This window comes from Rhagoletis zephyria, unplaced genomic scaffold (assembly GCF_001687245.7).
Source record: "Rhagoletis zephyria isolate East Lansing unplaced genomic scaffold, Rhagoletis_zephyria_1.1 Rzeph_scaffold_05950, whole genome shotgun sequence".
In the NCBI taxonomy this organism is placed as follows: domain Eukaryota; kingdom Metazoa; phylum Arthropoda; class Insecta; order Diptera; family Tephritidae; genus Rhagoletis; species Rhagoletis zephyria.
Genome location: NW_016163033.1, coordinates 10,435 through 36,261, shown reverse-complemented (window position 1 = coordinate 36,261; position 25,827 = coordinate 10,435). Strand labels below are relative to the sequence as shown.

General features: G+C 34.1%; 2 protein-coding genes across 2 annotated transcripts; one reads left to right on the top strand and one right to left on the bottom strand.

The window, feature by feature from the left end:
• Positions 1 to 3,152: 3,152 nt before the first annotated feature.
• LOC108372648 (uncharacterized) lies at positions 3,153 to 23,929 on the top strand. The gene is given in 11 exon segments (XM_017628380.1): positions 3,153 to 3,670; positions 4,112 to 4,368; positions 4,371 to 4,447; positions 4,506 to 4,727; positions 4,794 to 4,986; positions 13,129 to 13,234; positions 13,237 to 13,280; positions 13,385 to 13,527; positions 14,654 to 16,682; positions 22,871 to 23,089; positions 23,186 to 23,929. Coding segments are annotated over 11 exon segments (4,020 nt in total). The 5' UTR covers positions 3,153 to 3,306; the 3' UTR covers positions 23,552 to 23,929.
• Zip48C (Zinc/iron regulated transporter-related protein 48C) lies at positions 8,392 to 11,080 on the bottom strand. Its single transcript, XM_017628381.1, has 2 exons — positions 10,706 to 11,080; positions 8,392 to 10,548 (listed from the first exon to the last, which is right to left on the bottom strand). The coding sequence occupies exon 2, from the start codon at positions 10,412 to 10,414 to the stop codon at positions 9,386 to 9,388; it is 1,029 nt and encodes a 342-aa protein (XP_017483870.1). The 5' UTR covers positions 10,415 to 10,548; positions 10,706 to 11,080; the 3' UTR covers positions 8,392 to 9,385.
• Positions 23,930 to 25,827: the final 1,898 nt, after the last annotated feature.

The following is a 25,827-nucleotide window of genomic DNA, read 5'->3' as shown; positions in this document are numbered from 1 at the left end:
CACTATTNTTAATACATATCGCGTGTTTACGGGAAGAATGTCGCTTCAAAAAAGAAAAAAATTAAGGAAGTAAAATAAAATAGAGGTCCAGGGACTGTCAAATCGACCAAGAACTTTTTTTCTCATATAACAAAGTTTCGTCAAACAAAAAAAAAATTAAAACTTTTTTTCGAAAGTAATGCAAAATTCTAAATTTCATAGTTTTTGAATACCTCACAAACTATTATACATAGTAATAAAAATGGTTCTGGTTTCATTTTAAATTAGATATCGAGCCCCAACCGCCAAAATAACGTAAGCGACAATTTTTCCAAAATTTTCTTTTTGATGCAGAAATATTCCTAGAGCATATAGATGCATTTCTGCATCAAAAGTAAAATTTTGAAAAAAATGTCGCTTACGTTATTTTGGCGGTTAGGGCTCGATATTTAGAGCTATAAAAAAAGAATAAAGTAAATTTGACAAGAAGCAATCTACAGAATTTTGAAATTGAACAAATCGTGAAGTCGAAGACTCGATTTTTAATACAATATGAACTTATAAACATTCGAAAATATTTTTTATTGCAAAATCTTAATACTGTTATGTTAACAATTTGTATTTAATTTAAATTTATTTTTAATTTATATTCTGCAAAAAAAATGCATACTTCAAATCTTCATATAATTATATTTAAAAAAAATGTTCCACAAATTTATATAAGTTTTTGCTTTTACGATTTTTAAATTTCAAATTCTGTTTTTTTAATTTTTCGTATTTTTTTTTATGTAGCCACAAATATTGCCTTTAAAACGACAACCATTTTTGTAACTTTAATAGCTTTGGATATTTCAGTTTGGTTGTGTTTCTTAAAGGGTAGGAATATGATATAACTACTGTGGAAATATTTCCTTAATCCTTTGCAAATTTGGATTGAAGATATACCGGTTTCGGCGTTCTGTTATCAGTTTTTGAGTTATTCAAAAAATAAACTTGCTAAATCAGAAAAAAAAATTAGAAATTCTAGATTTTCGAAAAGAAATTGTTTTTTTTCCATTTGGCAGAACTTTGTTACATGAAAAAAGAAAAGTTTGATTGACCCATTAGAACCATTAAAATAAACTTAATAGGGCAATCGAGAAAAACTGCTTTAAAAAAAAATAACTTTAATATTTGCGAGCATCGAAGATTATCGGCAAGCATGATAAGGAATTAAAATAAATTTTCATCTTACGGCACACTGTGGAGCAACGTCTTTATGATTTTTTTTTTTACTCAGTACTCAGTCTTAATTGAGTACTGGCGGCAATTACTCATTTTTTTTCGGAATTGGATAAATTTCCTGTAATCGCGCGGCATTTACATTTACATATATAGTATATGTATGAATATGTAACTGCAATATTTAGGTATTAGAAATTTATTTATTTGTAAGTTGCGCTGTAGTGTAATAAACTATGTTTGTATGTGTAATACAATGTATACAATATTGCCATAATTTTTTGATTTTTTCATTTCTTTAGCCCTATATCTTATCCACTTGTATGTATTTGTATCTTCTACTATTTTTTGCTTCTAAAATAAAGACTGAAATATGTCCTAGAAATATTCACAAAATAAATATTAAATGTTGTGGAAAATCACAACATCTTTATTAATAATCATACAAGTAATTATATAACAACTGAAAAAAAATACTCGTACGTAAATAAATGAAAAATTCAGAAAAAATTTACGGAATTTTTCTGTTCAAAAGTAATATTTATTCGCATACGTATAAGTATATCACAAAAGTAAATAGCTTAAGTTCTACAAAAGTCACCTTTATATTCCTCTTTCTAAATTGCTTTTATTTCTAAATACATATAAAATGTAATTTTTTAGTTTCATTGTAAATATATATATTTTTTCATTTTAAATGTTGTTCTCTTTGGTTTTATGTTTATACTACCAAAAATGTAGTATATAATTCTCAGCACATAATACTCCAATGAAAAATAACAAATTATGTATGTCAAGGCTTTGAAGATGAGCAATTTCGAAAAATAAATCAGAAAACTTGAATCGGCTCTATTATTTGATTTCGGGTTAGAAACAATTCCAAAAAAATCTAAATTTCGCAGTTTTTCATTTAAAATATTTAGGCCAGTGGTCGGCAGGCCATAGCTCACTGAGCGCTCTCTGAGCACATGTATGTTTCAGTCTCACTCATTGAATCGTTTGAATGTGTTAGTACAGCGATCACTGATTTAGGCAGAGAACNGGAAAAGGTAAAGGGACTACAGAGATACAGCATTTAATCATTAATGAGTGGGGCAACGCCCATTTTCCAAAAATTGTGGAACCGTTCTATTTTATGCCAAAATTCTACTTCAAATTTCAACTTGGGAGGTGAACGTGGTTGTTGCCCGATTTCGCCCATTTTCAATCCCAACCCACCTTGGATAAAGGGCAACCCACTTACCAAATTTTGCTCGAGTTATCGTGTACAGCCCATGATAAATGGGCGGTCTCCATTGGAAATATATTTTGTGACTTGGTTGTCTCGACATCAGTATTTTCCCATGGAGACAGGGTCTTATGGAACTGTACGATTGTGCAAAGTGCAAAGTGTCTGTCAAGCACTGTTGCCAAATTCGTGCTTTTCGCACTAAATTTTGAGTTTTTATTAATTCAAAACGCAAAAATTTTTGAGTTTGGTGTTTGGCGCGTTTTTTGTTGCTTTTTTTAGCTAGAAGACACCATAACTGTAAATCTGCAACAAAAGTGGAAGTTTAATTTAGAGCAATTGGAAGTTTCGTAATGATTATGATGATATTAAAAAAGCACCGGTATCCCGTAACAGTAAACCGCCGAGCTAGACATATTAATTTTTATTAATTTGAATCGGCATACCTACAATAAAATTTTTTATGTATAAAATGTCTTTTAAATACTCCAATAAAAAATTTGGTGTTTTTTTGAGAAAAAACGCGATTTTTCTTTGGTTTTAGTGCTTTTTCAAATGCAGAACTTGCTGTCAAGTATATCTTATTATTGTTGTTGTTGCGGCTACAACTTTGAATTGTCAAATGCAACCTTGCGTTGCTTTAAAAGTTTTGCTTTCCAAACGTTTCCAAAAAAGTGACAACTTGCATTCCACATTCCACTCACGCTCGATTGTCATTTTCAAAATTTGTCAGGCATTTTATACTGGTGCATTCGAAATTGCAGTTCTTGTGTACAATGTACATTTTGGAAATTTAAAACTATTGCAATATTAAATAATAGAAAGATTATCAGCGTTTGGCGCTTATTGCGTCAACAAAAGTTACTAGTACATTTACTATGGATAAGTTTGTGACAAGAGCCCCGACATGGCAAAAGCTAACCTATGCAACTGCGCTTGAAAAATCCCGAAGAGATATTCAGCCGACAAATAATTGTATGGTGAAAAAGAAGCCACTGCGAGAAAGCCAAGTGAAACAAACTGAAATGGTGGAGAACTCGCCCGTGCGAAATAAACGTCGATTAAGCATTCGGGATGAGCGATTGTTGAAAATTTTTGCAAGCAAACCTGACCAGCCATTGGTGCCATCTAATGAGGACAGTGGGCTCAGTAGCTCTTCCCAAGGATCCATAGAAAATTTCAATTTTCTTGTACATGGAGCTGACGAGAGAGAGTCTTTGCCTGAGAAAGCAAAAAACCTGTGTAAGTTAAAAATATTCCACTGTCATGAATCTAATATCAATTTGTTAAAAAAAAATTTATTTCAAAATTTCCTCTACTTTTGAAACATAAAACAACAAAAAGCGGCTAATTCCAAATTTCATGTGTACTAAATTATTTATAATAAATGGTGAGTGACGCGTGGAGTGCGCTCCGCTTGTTGCGTTATCGGGGATGTGAGGTACCTAGATGGTAACACTGCGAAAAATTCGCGCTGTCATTTTCTGACATAGCGCAAATGATAACAAAAAGAAAAAAAGCAATTGTGAAAAATAATTTAGTTCCTAAATTTGTTGATCTCTTGGAATTTACTTATAGTTGCTTCTAAGTTATTGCATTTTTTATATTTTATTCTACGTTTTATTTCCGTGACTTCTTTCCAATATGCGCGCGCATATTGCGTGATCCAACAACGGCTTACAGGCGAATTGAGCGACTATGTGAGCAGCGCCGATGTAATGCGTTCACAGCAAAAGCTCTTGATATCCGAAACGCCACCAGCAACTTTCAAAGAGGTGTTACTTGAAAGCAACCAAAGTAACTCCGTTGCAACTTCTTCTAAAACTGCAATAAATTCCGAGGCGAAATCATCTGACAGCAACATAGCTCCTCAAGCCAGCCTTAACAACGTCGAAGGAACTCTCACGGAAGAGCCTACGACACCCGCAACAACTACCAGAATCCACAAATGGCGCGCATACAACGTGATCTCAATAGCCCTTCTGCCACAGTACGCGTGCGAGCAATGAGGGCTTTAAAGTAAGTATTTTCTGAACTCCCAACGTTTATGATTAACTCACAAAATTTCCTCAATTAGAAATCCCAATAACGCTGCTTATACCAACTTTGACGTACCACATGAAGAACAAGATATTATCAGTGTAGAGGAACGCCAACCACCTCCACCACCTTCGATCGAGGAGCTAATGCGTGACATTGTGGTTTATGTAGAAGTACGTACCGGCGAAGATAATCGGTCTGAAGGTGTAAAAAAAGTAATTTCCCAATTAGGCGCACGCGTAAATCACAAACTTCTTAGGTATAAAGTTTTGATCCATATATAAAAATGAATTTTTAAAATAATAAAATATTTGCGCTTTTACAGAGGTACAACACATGTGATATTTAAAGATGGTCTGTTATCCACATACAAAAAAGCTAAAAACTGGAATATACCTGTCGTTTCGATTTTATGGGTTGAAGCCTGCAAAAATAAGCGAATAATTTGTGATCCGAACGAATATCCCATATCGAATATAGATCGCTATGAAAATCCAGAACTGTACGACAAAATGAAGGTAAGTGAACGCGCAAACACTCAATTGTTAGCTATATACTGATTAGAAATATAGGTATATTTTGTAACAGGTTTACTAAGCATTTAGAATTTTATTACATACATAGTTAATATAACGCAATGGAAATAGTAAATGCAAACATAGTTGATTACTATCTGCATAAAATGCTAGCTTAGAGTTATGACGGTTTTATTATAACTGAAAATACGCTTACAGTTATAATTGCTTTAAAACTAATCTCTGGGAAAACGTGTTTCTGGCGTTCTTAGTAAGCTTGACTATTCCATGACAACTGACTGCACTTTGCAACAAAAACATAATAATAATTTCATTTAATAAGCAGCGTCTACAAGAAATTAATATTTTCTGAAATAATTTTGGAACGCGCCACCCTTTGTTCGGTTAAATACAACACAGACAGCTAAATCAGAAATTTCATTGCTAAAAATGCTTAGCTGGTGAGCAAGTGTCGCTGAATAATTTGCGAAACAGAAATATGCTTATTTTTTTCTTATAAAAGGCCCCTATAATCAAAGTTTTCAAAATTTTTCTTCTTTTGCCAGATTCCATTTTTTGTAGAAAAGAAAACGCCATTAATTTATGATCGCTTACCTATAATGATTTTACGTTAGTCGAGAATAGCTTAAATCGAGCGATGAAAGGTAGTCCAGAGCTACTTGTAGATATATGAAGGAATTAATCAAATTGGGAAGATCTGATGCTTACATACATATCTGTGATATTTTATTAAAGGAGGCGAAACTTATTATTTTTTAACCCTAAGTTAAACCTTCTAAAGGCACTTCAGTTGTTTTAAAAAATTGCACAGAAATTAAAATTGAAATAATTTTTTTGAAATACTTAGCTGAAATTTCAATTAAAAAAAAATTATTGCATAGTGTGATTGTAATGGCAACACGTGATACCATTCTTATGGGCATTTCCACTGACAAATGTAGAAAAAAACGGCAATCTTTAATATAAATTCTCCGACCTTTCGAATACGCATTTCTAAGATACGTGAGGAAATGTTTCATAAAGTTTTTTTTTTATGTCCTTACAAAAAAAGGGTTAATCTTTTTGTTATCTGCTTAAAAAAAAATGGCGCTTACCTTAGGCCGACCTTCTTCCCCCATTTTATGATATGCGTCTTAATATCACAAATGGAGGAACCTAGAGTTTAACACCAATTTCGAGCCTCAAATGGTTTTGTGAGAATGTTTTTCATATCATTCGGGCATTCATAAAACGCAAAAATCTGCAATAACTTCTTAAAGATACTCTTTATCTCAAATTATATATTTTGTATTAAATTTTCTAAGCATGTATTTGTTGTACATATTTAGATTTTGTTTCCAGTACATGAATGTACAAAACAAATTTTATGATTTCTTGTTAAAAAATTGGGTTGTTTAAACATCACAGTAGTCCACCTGCAAAGTGCGCTATGTAAAATTTGTTAGATTTTTAGTTTTTGATGGGTAACGTACCAGTATTTAAAGTAGTTTCATGTCCACTAACAATACAGTGCCAAATATTTCTATATTCTGGAAAAAATAGCTATGCCTACGATTTATTCTGATTAATTTATTTTTTTTTTTATAAAAAGTAGAATATAAAAATGCAAGACTCTGCCGTCAACCTTAATTGACCGAGCTTCTCCTCCGATTTGTGGCGTGCGCCTTGATGTTTTTACACAATGGGGAGGGACATGGGCGTAGCCAGGTAGGCGGCTCGAGCCCCCCCCCCAAACTTTCAAATTTTCCTTATATATATATAAAATAGTACCCTGAAATGCTAGCTTAATAGGGTCGAGCCCCTCCCCCCTAAATTTCATTCTGGCTACGCCGATGGGGAGGGACCTACTGTATTACGCCGACGCCGAACGGCGATTGTATTTTTATGAGAAGCTGTTTTTCATGGCAGAAATACACTCGGAATACACTTGCCAGTCCGGGGGCGAAAGCTATTATTTTTGTTTTTTATTTTTTTTTTATGTTGGGTTGAATCGGTCTTGAACCCTGGCCCTGCGGAATGGCATAGCACACTGCTAACCACTACACCACAGCGGCCACCTACCTTTGACTTAGCAATATCTGTTCCTAGTTGATAGATAACAACTTTCAAATGAGTATGCGTTTGTATCTTTAGTTAATTCAGATAAGTACTTTACAAGCACCGGTACTTGACTACAGCGCAGCTTCACAGTGCCATCAAAAACTCAAACTGTGAAATTATGTAAAACTTACAGATATGCATACATACACTTATCGCCAGGTATTTAGGTAAAAGTATGAACATACTTGACTTTTCTTTTCTCATTGTCTGAATGGGTTCTTGGAAGTCATTGAAAAAAAAACAGTTATGTCCAAGAATTAACATTTAACAGAAAAATGGCACGCAATCTATAATAAAACAATAATATTTGAAAAGGCCAAAGTAGTCCTATATGAATTATAGACTGACTTTATGTGAGATCAATCAAGTGTCTCACCGGGATTAGTGCTGAACGCATGTGCACACATAACTCTATGTGTGTACTTATAAATGTATGTATAGTATTATAAATATACATATAAGCTCATTTTAGCAAATCTTGATAATGTAGAAAAAAACCGCGTGCAAAACATTATAAACGCTTGATGACTAAAAGGTTCTTTCCTTATATATATGTATATGAGTAATTTCCAAACAAAGTGTACATGGCAAGTATTTTTTATATATATAAATTATTTTATATATATTTTAAAATTGGTAAATTTATCCTCTGATATCGTTTGCCGACGTGAAAATATGTGCAGAATACGAAACTGCTTTCAGGCTCTTTAAAAATTATAAATTTTTTTCTTATTTTAAGTTAAAGTATTAAATAAGTTTAGAAACTGTTCGAAAAAACTTTACTAACCGATAGCTAAGCGATAAGCTAATGTTGTGAAAAAGCCTCCACCTTCTTATCAACATTTTTCATGGTTCCATGTCGTTTTTCTTGGGAGACAGGCTTTTTGTTTAATCTTTTTTCGGCAACAATTTCCCATACACGTTTTGTTTTTTTTTTCTAAGATTATTATTTCACGAAAATATAAAAACAAGGATATAATTGAAACTTCTTAAGAAGTGAACAGACATAAGTAATAAACTTATTTTTAGTTTTTTTTTTGCATAAAAACCTGGGTGACATTCAGGAAATATTCCGCCGTACTTACCATGGTGCAATGATAGATTCACTTAAAAACACAAAATAATTACTTTTAATTCTTATGTCATTCAATCAACAACATTTTGCGCTTTTTAACTGCAATGCAAGAAGTACCGTTCGCAAAAGAAAGCAAAACGGCTTACAATAATAAAACAGCAGAATTATTTGGATCGTATAATGCTGTTTTGGATTTATCGTTTTTACCACCATAAAAAATTTAAGAAGTGGGGACATAAAAATTGCACTTCGTTTGGAAATGACCCATATATCTATATATTTTTGTTAAGATATCTAAGAAACATTCAAATGCACGTAGGCGCTTTTATCAGCACACATCACAAATTATCGTGACATTTTTGAATTTATCATTCTTTAATTAAGTTATCTTAACAAGTAGTTGTTGTTATTGTTGTTAGATCATAGGCATTTGCGTATACCATCCGTTTGCAGTTTTTGAAGTGTATACAAGTTGATAGATTGCCTACTACATGCTGTACTACCAGCGGCAAATGTTTAGTACACTATTTCAATGCTACTACTTATACAAACTACTTGTACAATTAAACATGACACCTTCACTTTAGCTGAATGTATTTTTTTATTGTTTATTAAATTACGTAGTGTTTTTTACACTTTTTTGGCTTGCAAACATACACAGAAGATAGTTAAAAACTAATTAAGTTTTACTGCTGCTGCTATTGAGCAGGATTCCTATGAGATACGTTAAATAATGCCATAAAAGCAATCAATTATTCGCAGCATTATGCTGAAAAGAGATTTCTAAAATCAAGTAGTTTACAAACATATTTAGTTTTAAAATATTTACAAAAGTAATACTCAGTTGTCTTCTGCCGTCTGTGGCATTTGCTGTTTTTTGGTTTTTCTATTTTTGTTAAGCTTACTAAAATCCTTTCTCACAAAAATTGTGCTTGAATAACTTTCTCAATTCAAACCGAATCGAAAATTTCACATTTAAGTAGTTTAAGCCAGCCATACAGACTTACATACATACATGTACATGTATATAAATATATATACACAACCTACGAATCTAACGATGACATACACATATTTTGTGTACACATAGCCGCAGGACACACAAATTTAAATTAGTACATCTTTAAAATATATACAGCTTGTTTTCTGCATTCTCCTTTTGTACATCTGGTTATTAAAAATATAACAACGGCAGTAGTTGCAACATCAGGATAGGGTCACTTCAAGGCACATCATTATAAGGAACCCAGCTACCGTGCCCCAAGTGGCAATCGTTCCATTGCCACTCGCATGTGCTTCGGGCAATATGTCGTCTGCTACAATATAGATCATAGCGCCCGCCGCAAATGATAGTGCGTAAGGTAGTATGAGATTGGCAAAGGTCACTGCCACTGCACCCAAAATGCCGAAAATCGGTTCCACCATACCGGAAAGTTGTCCATACCATAATGCACGCCCCACACTAAACCCAGCCGCATGTAATGGCAAACTGACAGCCAGACCTTCTGGAAAGTTTTGTATACCAATGCCAATTGCCAGATTTCTTGCTGCCTCAAATGTGGAAGACTCAGTACTGCCAATGGCACCGAAGCTGACACCAACAGCCAGACCTTCGGGTATGTTGTGCACGGTGATTGCAACCACCAGTAACATTATGCGCTTCCACTGCGCCACTGCATTCTCAAGATTGCGCTGGGATTCTGTCATATATGTACGTTGGGCTTCCACCTCCGTGGCACTATTCTTCTTGCGTCGTCGTGTCTCAATATTGCCGTGTTGTGTGCTCAAGCAATCGGAGAAGCTATCCATACTTTTGGCAGCAGTGCGATCCAATACACCTTGACTGTTGCGCATATCATCAATAGCTATATCGGCTTTATCCTTATTTGTTTGTGTCATTGAAATCATCATATTCGTGCTGTTCAGACCCAGATACGACATCAGCCGATCACAACCGTAAACAAATATGGCACCCAATAGAAAACCACCAGAAACCGGCATAAAGGCGTAAACGCCATAGAGATGAGAACTTTCAGCCATTTCAATGGCCGGATTCAACAGTGACCAAAATGAGGCGGCGACCATGACGCCAGCTGCAAAGCCTAGTGCGGCGTCAAGCGATTTGCGTTGGTTACCGCGTACGAATATAACGCAAGCAGCGCCTGCAGCTGTCAATCCCCATGTGAAGAGCGTGCCCAATAGGGCTTGCATGACGGGTCCATAGCCAGGAATCATTTTGTCTAGCTGAAACTGTGCGCTTCAATGCCAATGTTAACACAAGCGTAATACACCCAGCTTTGCTTAAGCTTAGCTATCTTGTGTACGTAGCTATTATTTTCGCTGCAGATTACGCAGCTATTTCTGCTTATCTGTAAAATGAAAAAAAAACACATTTTTTTATCAATTAAGCTCTTGTTTCAACTTGACTAGGTACTTTGTAGATACACTAAACTGCAAAATTTTGATTATAAATAGAATTTTGAGTGTTACCCAGTAAAATTCATCTGTATTTCCATTAAGGTTTACCTTGCTTGTTTTCAAACGAAAATGCCACGTTCCAAGCGCTCATAGCCTTCAGAAGTAAATGCAGCTTAGGGAAATCACCAAGTCGACGTTTTTCAATCAATTCCAAGATTTATTTCGCGATTTGCCAAGAATTGCAGCTGTTAAATATTGTATCTTGCAGCTAAACAATTGAGTCAATTAACTCATTTCGTTGAACAACAAGAAAAAAGTGAAAACGATTTGCCGATATGCTGTTTTGTTGAGTGATGAGCGCTCCACAAATTGTTGCTCCAACTTCAGCGAGCTACAACAATCGAATACAACACAAAGCGAGAGCGCTAGCGATTGTCAACTGTCAGAAGTCAGCTTGTTCTCTTGCCGCTTTTTATCTGCTGCTGCGTCCGTAGACCAACCTGGTGGCAGTAGTTGGGAAATGTATATATGTGTATATGTAGATACATGCATGGTCGCTTTAGGAAAGGCATACACAGCTGATTTGCCTCGTTACCTGTAGTATACTTAGATTACAGGGGTGCTTTCACAAATCTTCATGCAATTGGGTTTGCTTGTGCTATAATAGGTTTTTGCATAGGAGACCTATTTGTTCTGTAAATATCGAGTATACGCAAAATTCCCTAACCGAAGAAAAGTGTAAAACTAGTATTGGATAATCGAATTAGCTTAACTTTTTTTTGTGTGTAAATTTTTTTGCCTTATATAAAAAACTTTATGGCTTTCCTGGCTAAATTTAGTCCCTTATAGTCATTAGACCCCTTTCAGACACGTCAAGACTTGCTTTCAAGTCTGTCGAATGTACTCTTCCCCTCTCTTCTCACCTCCTTCGCCTACGAACGAGCTGTCTTGAAATAAGACTTGACGGGTCTGAAAGGGGTCTTAATATAAAAGATCTAATGAATGTTTGTTGTTCATCATTATATGTGTATATGTACTATGTATATATAACTAAATTTAAATTGACAAAAAACTTTCTCTGGCACAAATAGCATTGATACTACTTTTTACCTTCCACGAAGCCATACAATTTTAAATGTTTGTCACAGCAACCCGCCTACTTTTGGAGCAATACGACGAATGGAAGCAAAACTAACTAGAAAATAACAACAACAAAATTTAAAATTTGATAATATCACTAAGATCACTTAAGATCACAGTGGTATAGCACGTACTCATAAATAAATACAAACAAAAAGCGTTAATTTGAACAGCTTAGTTTTGTATCCACGGGCATGAAAAGTTTAAGTCTAAGACGACATGATTAGTCAGATCCGTACGTACGCCCATGACCAAAATAATGTAAACGCCTTATTTGGCTATATTTCTGTTGTTTACGTTAATATTTATTATTGTTTGAACCCGATTTTATAAAAATGGACAAAGTTGCGGAGAATATGCTTCGAACACGTATGCTGTTAATTTCTAATACAATCGTGACAAGCTATATTAAATATTATATTTTTAAGGCAGCTCAACAATATTCATTTCAAAATGCCAAAATCTATAAAAGTTCTGTTAAATTCTCAATTTTTTAATCGGATTATTTAGAATTTTTTTTGAGTATGCAGTTTCATAGCCTAGTAAATTTTATATAATAAAGTGTAAGTTTTAGGTTGCTAAAAATTCGCTTTGATTTTTGGAAATTTTTTCTCCGCATTTTCTCCCATACGAAGTATATTTGACATTATTTTTTATGGATAATCTGCGTAATACAGTTAGAAAAAAAATATCAAAAATAAACGCAACACTCGGCGTTAATCGGCTAAAAGTCGGTTAAAAAAATTAAAAAATCTGATTCAAAAAGTGGAGATCTTTTATAATTTTTGCAAAAAGTTTGAAACATGAATTTATATGGGTTATGTTAGATATTGAACTACACTTTTATACAAAAATAATAAATATTAAATAAACAAAAGAAATTTAACCAAAACTGGCCAAAATAAGGCGTTTCTATTATATGTGGCATTGGGTATATATACATTTGTATGTACTGGAGAAAGTAACTAAAATTGAAATTGACTTTAAAAAATTAATCTTAAAGCATGTTCACATTATCGTAATTTACGGCTAATTTGTAATATATAAGCAAATCATTTTTCATTATTTTAGGCCCCACTGTTGGGCAAATTTGAAAAAATTCCCTAAGGTATGAACCATTTTTTTTAAAGTACAACACATCGTATAAAGTGATTAGAATTTAAATGTGAACGTACTGTTATGTGTAATTAGATCGAAGCAAAGTAATTTTATTTTAAATTTTGAAATAGTTCTCTATATTATTAATGTGTGTGATATTCTCCATAAATGCGTATTAAGTGTATGAGGAAACCTCCAAAAACGTAAATTGTTGAATTAAATCCCTTATTATTAAACGTGCGATATGTACATGTATTATTTTATAAATGTTTATATCTTATCATTTTTTGTAGCGTCACAAGTCTATGCAACCGGATTCAGAATGTAATAAACGTATTCGCCTCAGGCAGGGTACTACAAAAGACTCTACACCTAAGACTGGAGCAGAAGCGCTTACTAAAATTCGTCGATTGTGAATAATACGCCAAAATCGAGTAGGAAACAGGTAAATAGAATAGTTATTTTACGTATAATCTTATCAACAAGAAAGCAGTGATATTAATACTATGTATTTTTTTCATTTCTTTTTTGATTCACAATCATAAACAGACTGATATAAGTCAATACTTTAGAAAACTAGCTGGTGCCAACAGCACACCTATTGCTGATAAAAATGCTTTACCTGGGTCAACAACATCGATAACGAAAGCCAAAGATGTGGCTGAGTCACCCGCTACCCAGCTGTTAAATAGGTAAGTCCTTAGTAGTATACAGTTTATAGTTTACTCAATAAATTTAGTTTTTTTTAGAGAATGATAGATGACCACCAATGTTTTCGCGATTTTGCGCTAACATTTTCTGCTATAAAACGACGGCTGAGTGGAAGATCGCGCTATCTCAGCAAACGATTAAAACACGTTTATTTCCGCATTTGGTTTAAGAAGTCCCCTGTCAGCAATTATGTCAAAAAACGCCCTATCTCAGCTGCCGTTATATTGAATATATATAGAGATATGGCGTTTTCTGACAGCTGAGATAGGACGCAGTTGAACCAAATTCTGATATAGGGCGTTATTCAACCATTTGCTGAGGTAGGGCGATCTTCCACTCAGCCGACGATTTATGCATATGAACAAATTCTAAAAAGAAACAAAATACCTATTGCAGTTATTAACGTTTTAATCACCTTAAAACCTGCTAAAAGCTTTTCGAAGTCGAATCTACATAGTTACAATAGAGCAAAGATAGTGGTCATTCAAAGCTCTCATAAATATTTATGTTAATAATTGAACACCTGTTTATTAAAAAAAACATTCACAAACAAAGTGGGCCAAAACACGACTTTACTTTCTCCACTGACGCTATGAATATATAATTCCATCGTCAGCAACATTATGCTCTTAAAACCCTTTTAATATTGTTTGTTTACTCTTAAAAAACTTTATATGATTTTTAAATAGATATGGGTGTTTTGATTGAGGTCACGCGACCCAAAAGTAAAATGTTTATAAAATGAAATTTTTATTTAAAACATAATTTAAAAATCTTTCATTCTAAGTTATCAATAAAAAAGTGACTCCAAATTTGAGGACAAGGAACTCTTTCGTCCTTTATGAGTATTCATTACAATTTCATAAGAGAGTTAATGGTTTCACATTCCTCGCAAATTACTGGTAATAAACCGAAAATACACAGAAAACCTGCCCATTTCCGTTGCAAAAGGAACACATTTTCAAAAAATTCGATGTCTGTGTAGAGGTATAAAATTCAATTCAGTGGTTTTTGATGTAAGCGTACATTGCTTTCACTGCCCCTACAATAAATTTTGAACGATACTGTATAGATGAACTGTAGCAAAATATCTCATTTTATTTTCAGAATTGAAAGCAACTCGTTCACACCCCCCCTTCAGCCTAGAAAAATCCAAAGCGATACAAATACTACAACTTTATCAATAGCAATGTCACTGAAGTCCTCAAGTACTGGCACTTTGTCCGAGCGTACTAACATAACAAGCGAGTCTAGAAAATGTTTAAAATTCCCATCGCCCGGACAGAGATCGGCTAAGAAGAAAAATCCCAATATACCTTCACCAAAAAAACCTTGTATACAACGACGTTCCAGTGTTCAGGTGCCTGTGGCACAGAGTAGAAGTGATTATTCACTACAGGCGTCTGGTACCGTTACACCTGGTCGAGTAACGCGTCGACGAAGTTCAATTCATACCACAGTCAACATGAGCCTCAGTACGCTTGTGCCGAGCACGCCAGATTTAATCTCACATTCCAATCAAGCAACATTTAGTGCAATACCCGAAGAGGATGGTGAGAACACTTTAAAGAAGAGTGTGAACCAAACTACTACAAGACAAAAGCTAAGCAGTCCGAAAAGTCCCATAAATGGCTCGGTTATTAAAAAGCGTATTATAAGACGGCGCACAACTTACACGAATAAAACTCCTGAAATATCACCCGAAAAATCAAAAACAACAAAGCGACGCACTCTATATACCCCAAAACCAGTAGAGGAGAATGTGTTGGAGTCGTTGGCACAAGTAGATGGAACACCAAAAGTGCTGGACGAAAATTTACTACAATTTGCTTTAACACCAACCACACTTGTCGAAAGTAAGGAAAGACTATCTGACAAAGAAAAGAATAGGGAAGTCGAAGTTGGTGCGTTAATCGAAGAGCACTCTTCAACTATAATTTTCAATTCAACCCGTCTACCCAGTGCCAATCGGCGGCGTACACTCTTCGATGTTTCAATGGATATCATACAACAACGTTTACACAATATAAACAATTCGGCAAGACGCTCAATAGCACCTGAGCTAGTTTCTATTGAAAAGAACCCAAACATAGTTCAACCTCCGACAAATACAAATACTTTGCCGTCGGCTTCGAAGCGCGCCATAGAAATTGACGAGACAATCGCAGAAATAGCTGCGCCAAAAACACCTGCTCCGACAAACCCAATTTCTCCACCTAAAACTGTTAAAAAGCGCAAGTTATTTGTACCCAACGATACAGCGCTAATTTTAACTGCTACGCCCCCGACTTCAGCAAAGAAGAGCACAACTGAAACAAGTGCAAAGCGCAGACGCACCATGACACCAAAAGTAGTAGAAAACCCACAGAAACCACGATACAGTATCGTCGCAAATGCTAGGTCGCGTTCAAATGTTATTATAAAACCCACCACGCCGGCGCACATAACGGATCTAACGAAGAGTGCACTGCAATTAGTGGCTACGCAAACAAATGGGTGGATCCAAAATGAAAAGGGTGAAGGGTTCAACGCACAGTCTTCCACGCAATTGAAAAAAACTGCAACGACAGTTGATAGTAAAGTGGAAGAATCGGCGCCGAGCCTTACCACAAAATCTGTCGTTGTTGCACCTGCAACGCAAAAGTCTGCATTAGTGAATGAGTCAAAGGATGCAACGAAAACTACATTACAATGTAATGCTGTTACAACAACTACAACACTACCAAAACAAGCATCATCCATGAGCTTAATTTCAAGTAAAACATCCGATACTACAGCCAAGAAACAACTGCAACAAGACATGGAAGTTGACGAGAACATCGCCCTAAACACGCCTTCCAATTCAACGATATTATCACAAACGTCTGCTGCAGCTTCTTCTTTTGTACCGGACGAAAATGCAAAATTGCCGCTGCCTACAGTGGAAAAACTACCTCCAATAACGAATCAACCTCAAGAGAAAGTTGTGAAAAAGTCTCAAATGAGCAACAGGCCAGACAAAGCCAAAGATGCAGTGGCAGTAGCAACGGGTAGTATGACTACGCAATCGTCAAAAAGTGCACCCGCCAGCAATAAGAAATGGCCATATATTGTGTGTACCAACATGCACCGGGAGCAAATAAAAGTGATACGTGAGGTGCGTAAACAACGATAAACCTTGTATTTAATAATTTTGCCAAATGCCTTTCCCCCATTGCGCTGGCGCTGGCGTTCCTTTCACTAGTATCCCTACACATTTTGTTGAATTTTAATGATATTGTGTTACTTAGCTTAAATTTGAAATTTTATTTTATTTTAAGTTTTATTTTTGTTTTTATTTTCTTTAATAAGCTTAACCTGTACTTCCATATAACTTCGCTCCTCATTTTATTGAATTACTGTAAAATTGCTCTTAAGTAGTTAAAACCTCTTGAATATTATTCATTTGAACTTGTAGATTACGTTGCTCATTCCAAAAGCATCGAAAAAATTACTTTCTCTGAATGAGTATGAGACGATTGTACATTATTTAAAGTACACAAACAAAAAACACTGTTATTCATTCACATTTTCAAACGTCTATACATACTAAATGAAGAAATAAATCGATATAGCATATATGTATGGAAAACGCTTTTTTGTTGTTTAATCATTGTGTTTACATTTGAACGATTGCCTTCTATCAAACTAAAAAAAATAGCAAAGCACTTACGAACCTAAAACTGCGCCGCCAGCTTACGTAAACATATACATATTGGTGTTAAAAAGCCTCAAAAAATTATATTTTTCGGAAAGATGTCTAAAACGATGTCTAAAAAAAATCAAACTTATTATTTTTTACAAGTGCCATTGAAACATTTAATTTGCACATCTCCTAAGTTATGTGATTATTTTAGAAATCTAAAATATAATTTAGAGCTTGTTGTAATGAAATACATATGCTATACTTACGGTGACCATAAATATGGATTCAAAATTAAGGACAATTTTTCAAAAATATGCCCACATATATTTACGTAGTATAAAACTATCGAAGGAGTATTTATGATTCTAAATTCTTAATACATTCTAAACTTTAAAAACGAATTCCGTTTTCTTCAACGATATTAATCTTTTTTTACATGAATATTTATAAAAGTATAGTAAAACATATTATAATTACAATAGCTTACACGAAAAGTGAAAATCTTTAAAAGATTATTTTATAGGCAAATTTTGAGTCGTTCAAAAGGAAAACAATACCTTTTTTTTGTTTTTTTGTACTTTTTGCAGTTATTTGTCAAAAATCGACGTAAACGACAAGTACATATTTATGTGCCCTTTACAAAATATATAATTTGTGCAGATTGTGCTTCATAGCATCTACATTTCTAATCGGATTTTCATTATCTTTGGCTCAAAATTTACTGTAATGATATATCTTCTTTATCGAATTTTTAAACTAATGAAAAAATAATCAAATAAAACTGCGTATTTGATTGAAAATCTCACTTTTTTCGACTTTGACGACAAAATTCAAATGGTCGCCTGTAGCACTAATAATTTTCATTGAAGTCGCCACGAGTTATATATTTTGGTAAGAGGCACATCAACACCCTTCGAGCTGTAAGTCGCTTACGTTGATTGGGCAGATTTTTTCATGAAATATTAAGAAAAGCCACGAAAAGTACCAAAAAATACTTTTCGGAAAAAATTCATCCATTGTCCGATAATTTTAAAATAACGAATAAAATGCGGGCCAAATGCAGGACACTTGGAAAAAATCAGTACATTTTCAGGTTTTTCAGGTTTGAAAAACCACGCAGGACCGACCTTTGAAAAACAGTACGGTCCTGCAAAAAACAGAACGGATGGTCACCGTAGCTATACTTGATATGTAGTAAAGTAGCAGTATTTTGTATCATCCCTCTAAATAGTTATCCTTTACAAAATACGAGTACTAAACAGTTATTTTAAAGTTTTCCCCTAATTTTTATTTCTACTAAAAACGTAAAGAGGCATTACTTAATACAAATCATAATACAGTACATAGTAGTGATACAAGTAAAATGCCATTTATTTGATTTAGCAGCACCAGAAAACCGGAGATCGTAACAGTTATTATTTCTATGGTAAAATTTACAATTCAGTCGTTACAATTTGATCGCTGTATTTTAAATGGATTTCAGTTAATTTTATTCCATCATATTTGCCTTCATCGTTTTAATCCACTAAAACTTCAAAACGACGTCCGATTGCTCTCTGAGTGCTAACTTTTGAGTTTAAGACTACTCGCCACTGCTACCTATGCTGTCGTATACATATTCGTATTTGTAAACTCGCTTTAATATTGGATTTTCTAGTTCTTCGAAAAAAACAGCCTCATTGCGTAAACCGAGAACTGGAAGGGAATTCACGATACGATGACATTTGTAGTGAGAGTGCAGGACTAGGGATATCGGAAAACATCGATGCAATGAAAATATCAATGTTTTTTCTCTACAGCCATTGAACCGCCATTTCAGTTTTTTTCAATTGAACAAAGAAGAGAAGTGAGCTTGACCCAAAAATTTAAATGGCTTTTAAAAAGTTCCTTATGAACATAACACTGATCCAAATTTGTGTTTGGTTTTTGTTGCCCCTATCCATTTTCCATGTAGAATTACACGCTGATTGCAAAAATCCAGTTAATTTTTTTATTCTATAGATACGTTTTCGAGATATTTTCAAATTACCGTTATTTACTTAAAATAAAAGGTGGTGAAAATGAAATACGACAAATGAAAGCTAACAATAAAGCCGGACCACGCTTTTATGCTCATATTAGTTGCGTTCCAGATGCTTCACGATATTCACGAAATTCACGATTTGCAGGAACAGCTGTTTTCCCCATTAATAAACCTTATGGGAGGTGGTCACCTGGAACGACTTCCTGAAAAACCTGCAAATCGTGAAGCATCTGGAACGCAACTATTTCATACAAAAAAACTTGGCGCATTTTCATTTGATCCCTCATTACTTCTTTATTTATCCATAGATTTTCTTCATTAGTAACTTGATTTTTTTTTTAACAGAACAGGCTTTAGCACAAATACACAGAACCTGTTATTTTTTAAATTGTTCTTCTGTGAAAGTGTTTTTTCATATTTTCATCAAAAAAACAAAAAAAAAACTGGAATGATTAATTAATTTGTTTTGTTAGCTTTCATTTGCCGTATTTCATATTAAGATTGTTAAATTTGTTCGTCAGATATACGTGATTAAGTGTGACCACTTTTTGTTTTAAGCTGAATAACGGTAAATTGAAAACATCTTAGAACTTATCCATAGAATAAAAAATTAAGTCGATTTTCGGGATCAGCGAGCAATCCTTTCTAGGAATTGGATAGTGGCATATATTGAACTTTTTTGCTGTAAACCAGTGAATTAAGTCAGTTATAGTAATTAATTTGAAATTTTGTACAATTTTCCTAATTACATTTTTTGTTGTGCAGTAATATCTGAAAAGTCGAATCAAAGAAATACATCCCTGGCAGACCAGGTTGTGTAATTGTACAAAAAAAAATTTTATTCAACAAAAAAACATGTGAGTAGACACTGGGGTCAATGGTTTAGTTGTAAGTCATGCAGAGTCCGCTTATGAAATCGGGAAGAATTGTCCGGAGGATGCGTCAAGCTGTACCTTAATAAGTTTCGTTATGGGACACTTGAGAAGTGCATATGCGAAATTTCGTATATGAAAGTTTTGCACATGCAGCTGTGAACATATTTTAACGCGGGTTTATCGAGGTTGTAGTATGCATTAAGGCGCTAGGTGTTAGAAGTCGCCTAAACAGTGATTCTTCTCCCGTATTAATGCACAAAATGGAGGGAAATTTCAGGCAATGCCATTTAATTTTCGAAACATGACTTACATTCGACAGGCACTTGCAACCCCACCAAAAAACTATTCTGCAACTGTTCTAGTAAATTTAAAAATTACATTTGCGAAGTAAAGCAACATTTACGGAAAACAAATAGTTTGACTACCTTATACAATCCCAAATTGATCATATATAAATAAGATTAGCTGACTCGTATTGATAAATGAGGTTGAATAAAACATACTACGCCGCCTTTTGCAAATTTTGCACCTAGATATTTATATGTAGATACCAATATGCATTTGAATTTTCGTGATAAGAAATTCATGTATGGCAAGCCCATTGGCAAATTTTTAAGCTATTTACTTTGAGTCTATTTAAAATTCATTTTACGCTGTTTACTTTTTGATTTTCATTTGTTGTTGTTGTAGCGGTTACCAAGCCCCGCTCGGGTCGGTTCATCTGTCAACGTTTGATTTTCAGTGTTTTGGACCAACTTCAAAAGAAGTAGGGGGTTATTAATTCACTCCCAAACTTGTACATAAATATATAAGCATTGAGTCGGTTGTTTTTTTTTTGCTTATCACAACAATAAATAAGAATTTTGATTGATTCAATTTAATAGCAAACCCAAAAAAGACGACACCATAAAAATATTTTATTTTTGGGGTATCTACAGAACTTGGAACGAAACTAGTTTCATGCCAGTGTTACTAATATAATAATATATCGATACCGGAGTAGAAGATCGACCTATCTCGGAAGCCAGTTCGAAAACGCCCTAACTCAAAATTTGATTGAAAGACGCCCTATCTCACTCAGCTGCCGATTGAAAAACGCCCTATCTCAGCACGTTTTCAATGTATTTTCAGCTGAGATAAGACGCTTTTGAACCGAATTCTGAGAAAAAGCGTTCTTAACCAAATTCTGAAATAGGGTGTTCCTTAATAAGATTCTAAAATAGGGCCTTCAACCAAATTCTGAATGGGCGTTTTCGAACTGGCTGCCGAGATAGGTCGAGCTTCCACTCAGTTAACGATAAATTATTGGAGAGTGCATTTTTCCGAATTATGTTAGAAGTCTTAACTCTTTCCAGGCCAATCCAAGTATAAAACACGAAGTTCGGCTAAATATTTTTTTTTTTTTATTTATTGGAAAACAAATGTAAATAAGATTATTGTTTTATTGTAACAGCATAAAATGTCGCAGTTTTTTGAAGTGACAATCCTTGTCAAGATGTGTATAGATCTGGGTCGATCCGGTTCGTGGGACCGTCCATAAGATGTAATTAAAAATACTTGCTAGGTTCGATACTAATCGTATTTAGTGATCGAATTTTCGTTGATTTAACAAAAATCGGACTACGCATAAGTAGAAATATATAATAGAAAAAGAGTATTACCGATTTGGCACGGTAGTATGGCAAAGAATCATACTAAAAAATGCCGTAGGAATGATTATATTAATAATTATTATTTTTCACAATTCTATCTTTTTATTTACAGCCGGGTGTCACCTCAATTAAACAATAAGAAACGCATAATTGTATCTAGCTGATTTGGAGGCCGTGCAGCAGAAGTGGCCTAACCCATTTTTTTGCACACTTACATACCTACTTACAATAATCTAAAATGTGATAAATTTTAAAACAAAAGTGACTTATTCCTTTATTCTAAGGTACAAGGCTATTTAGAGTACCATCGTACTAAGGAATAAGCGACATTTATTTTAAAATGTATCACATTTGAAACGATTTTAAGAAGTTAATTATGAAAAAAGTGAGTTAGGTCACTTCTGCTCTCATGGTCTGTACTTACCGTAAAAATATTCACTTCTAAAATAATACAATTTCATTGATTTAAAGTCAGTACAAATAGGTGCTTTTTCATCCGCTACTGCATTTTGATGCCGCTGTAAAACTAGTTATATCTACGTAGTATGGATATCAACTATCTAAATTAAAATAAATTTTTTTATTTTTAATTGTTCCGTACAATTTTCCAAACTTATTTGTATTTCACCCTGGAGCAATGCTTTAAATAAGTTTACATTGGTGTGTGGTACGAGTCAGAAGACTTTTCATACTTTTCTCACACTCAAGTTCAGAGGAAAGTTCAAGAGTTATGATACACTCTATAGACGAACAATTTATGTTGAATATTTAATATATCTATATACATATATTCCACCGATGGTCGATTCTTTTCATGTATTTCATAATAGTTTCGTTGTTGCGTGCCTACAAGCAGTAAATAAGTACTCGTATTACAAACATACATTTGAATTTGTTTCGATTTGAATATCAGTATCAGTCGCACTTAATAACCATTAATTGATTATCATAAATAAATATAAAAATATGCACGAGCTCATACACATGTACATACATACATGCTTACATATATTTTAGTGCAAAAAAGTAAATCGCACCATTCATACTTTTTACTTCATCCTTATATACTTACTCATCCTTAATCCTCAATAAATTCACTACCATATTTAGGCAATCGCTACTCTTGGTGGCCTGCAACTGAATCACTGTGTTAACGACCATACTACGCATGTGGTGAGTTACGAACCGCGTCGAACGCTGAATCTACTGCGCGGTCTAATACGTGGCCTCTGGATTCTCGATTACAAATGGGTAGTAGACTCACTTAAAGCCGGTTGTTGGCTAAATGAGGAAGAATATGAGTTGAGAGTGTTTTCGCGCGCCGTCGAGGTAAATCAAAATTAAGAAGCGAAATGTTTTTAAATGTTTCTTTTTTTAAGTAATTTTAATAAATTTTCATTACATTCATCTACATACATAAAACAGATTTGTCGCACCGAGCGTCAGGCTTTTGGCAATACCTACAAATGTGAACTCTTTACGGATTTAGGTGCCTTTTACATATCGTCGCGTTGTGGTCCCATCTCAAAGGAAAATCTAAAAGAGCTTATTGAATTATGTGGCGGCAAAGTGGTCGATCATCGCAAACGTGCTAAATATATACTCGGCGATCCACACAAATCACTCGAAGATAAAGTCTACGTAACTCCATTTTGGGTATTGGATAGCATTACGCAGATGCAAGTGATGCGTCAACAAAAATATAGCTATGCGTCGAATCAAAATCAAATCATGAAGACGCAACCGCAATTGTTGTCACAGGCAAACGACGACGCAGTGGTTTCAACTTAATTATAGATACATAGTAGCGCAATGTGAAATTAAAATTAAAGCATCACAAAGATTTTGTTGGCATTTTCACAAAAAATTTGTTAAAATATGGAAATTTTTTATGGAGAAATCCACTTAGTAAAATTTAAGAATTATTTAGAACTCATGAACGTTTTCTTTCCATTGCAATTGTAGTAAATAACATTAAAAAAATAATAATAAATTATATAATAGTAAGCTATATCTATTGTTTTTATATTAAAACTTGAGTCAACTTGAACACTTTTAGATCTCTACCATTAAGACCTATAGAATCCAAAAGATCGTTCATGAGATGTGTATTTAAAGCAAAAAATATAATTCTCTCAGATAGCTATGAGAGAATTATCGATCTAGCTATTGTTAGTGTACGCTACTTACTACTGGTAATATAAAATCAGACCCTAATCCAATCTCAACATACCTCTAGATTCTTTTGAACTCAATGAAGATTCTAGTAATGGGAGCACTGCGTGCATACGGAGCCTTAAAAACGTCGACAAAGCAAAACTTGGGAGTACCGAAGAGCTGGCAGGAATGTTAAGAAAAATCCTCAATGAGTACGGGATAGCCAACATCAATTACCACATCGAAAACGAAAGGCAGTATTATACTCCTTTTCTGCAGGGATTTCAGGTTCATCAATAGGCATGACTCATAGGCAGATATACGATCCTAAAAGCGCACATAACGTAGTGCAAAGCGTATAAATATATGTATATTTTCAGTATTGGGTTTTTGCCACGCCCAGTAGAAGGTATAAATCTGAAGAACGGCGTGCCATTGGCCTACTCTTCATTGAGGCCTTCCTCTTCTTGCTACCACCAGCGGGTTCCAAGTTGAATATTTTCAGAGCTGGAGCGTTGGTGACCATTCGAACGACATGGCCAAACCAGCTGAGCTGTTGTATTTCAATCCGCTGCACGTAAATCTACCGCAAATTATTTCTCTCGAATACTCCAAGAGCCGCCTAATCGGATGTTTTCATAGTCCATGCTTTTGCGCCATATACCAGCACGTACATGATGAGTAACTTTTAATGTAATATAAATGTTTTGGGTGTAACAGAAAGGGGGACCGCGACCTACAAGTTCTGCTGTTTTATCCCTATGATGGTTCCTAAGCCTAACGGCCCAAGCTGTTATTAGCCTCCCTTATGAAAACTAAAAGTTTCTTTGTAGACGAAATCTAATAATACTTTTATGTTTTTTATTGCAATGTAAGCCATATTTTTATAAAAAATTTGCGGAAAAAATTTAATATAAATTGTTGCATTTATTGTGAAAAGTTCTCTGTACAAATTCTTTTTTCCGTTAGTGTACATGTTTATAATAAAGATTCGGATTCTAAGGGAAAAAAAACCTAACTTTCTTTGTTACTCGGAAGTGCCTTTTTCAACCTCTAATGACCTGCGAACTTCAAAGAAAGAATCCATTTCTTCCGGCCAGTTTAACTCACTTGTGGTCGAAAACGGTTATGCAAGAAAACCGCAACAAGTTCGCAAAAATTATCAGAATTAACGGTATTTTATAGGCACATGAAACTTTCACTTCATGCTGCTACAATTTAATGGGATGGCTTACTTACCTATGCTACCTTGTTATTAACATAGGCGTAGATACGTAGAAATGTATGCACCAAGTATAGGCACATACAATTTAGCAATAAATTAAAGTTCAGCTAAGCTGAATGAGCTAATTTTTGAATTTCACAAGCTTGTGTTTATTTTATTCACAGAACCAATGTGCAATGACTAAACATTTGCTATAATGGTGGTGGTAAACTCATATATCGTCATCTGAAATGCAAAAAGCCGTAACTAACAGTTAAAAAACAAATGTGTGGTGCATCATAATAAATCAATAAAATTTTGAATTTTTTTATTAGTTGCGGCCTCTTATATTTCAACAGGTGAAGATATGTATGTGTGTATATGTATGTATACGTATTTATTCACGTGTGGATATACAAACACTTTTGCATATTTATAGCAAGTACTTTCATTTACATATTACATTGTAATTACTGATTTAATTCTTTTTATATGAATAAGAAAAATGCCATGTATGATTAGCTGGAAACACAGTTTTTCTGTTCGTTCGCTTTATTCACACCCCCAGAACAAAGAACAAACACCGTATCTTACAAGTAAAGCTCGTACATTTTATGACTACTACTTCCTTTTATATGCAACTTTCATCTCTAAATTTTCTATGGTTAAATGCCAGGACCTGTTGTTGCTGTTGTATCTATCTTGT

What these genes read in the sequence shown, in the direction of transcription:
- Zip48C (XM_017628381.1), bottom strand. Translation starts at nt 10,414, where the DNA reads ATGATTCCTGGCTATGGACCCGTCATGCAAGCCCTATTGGGCACGCTC.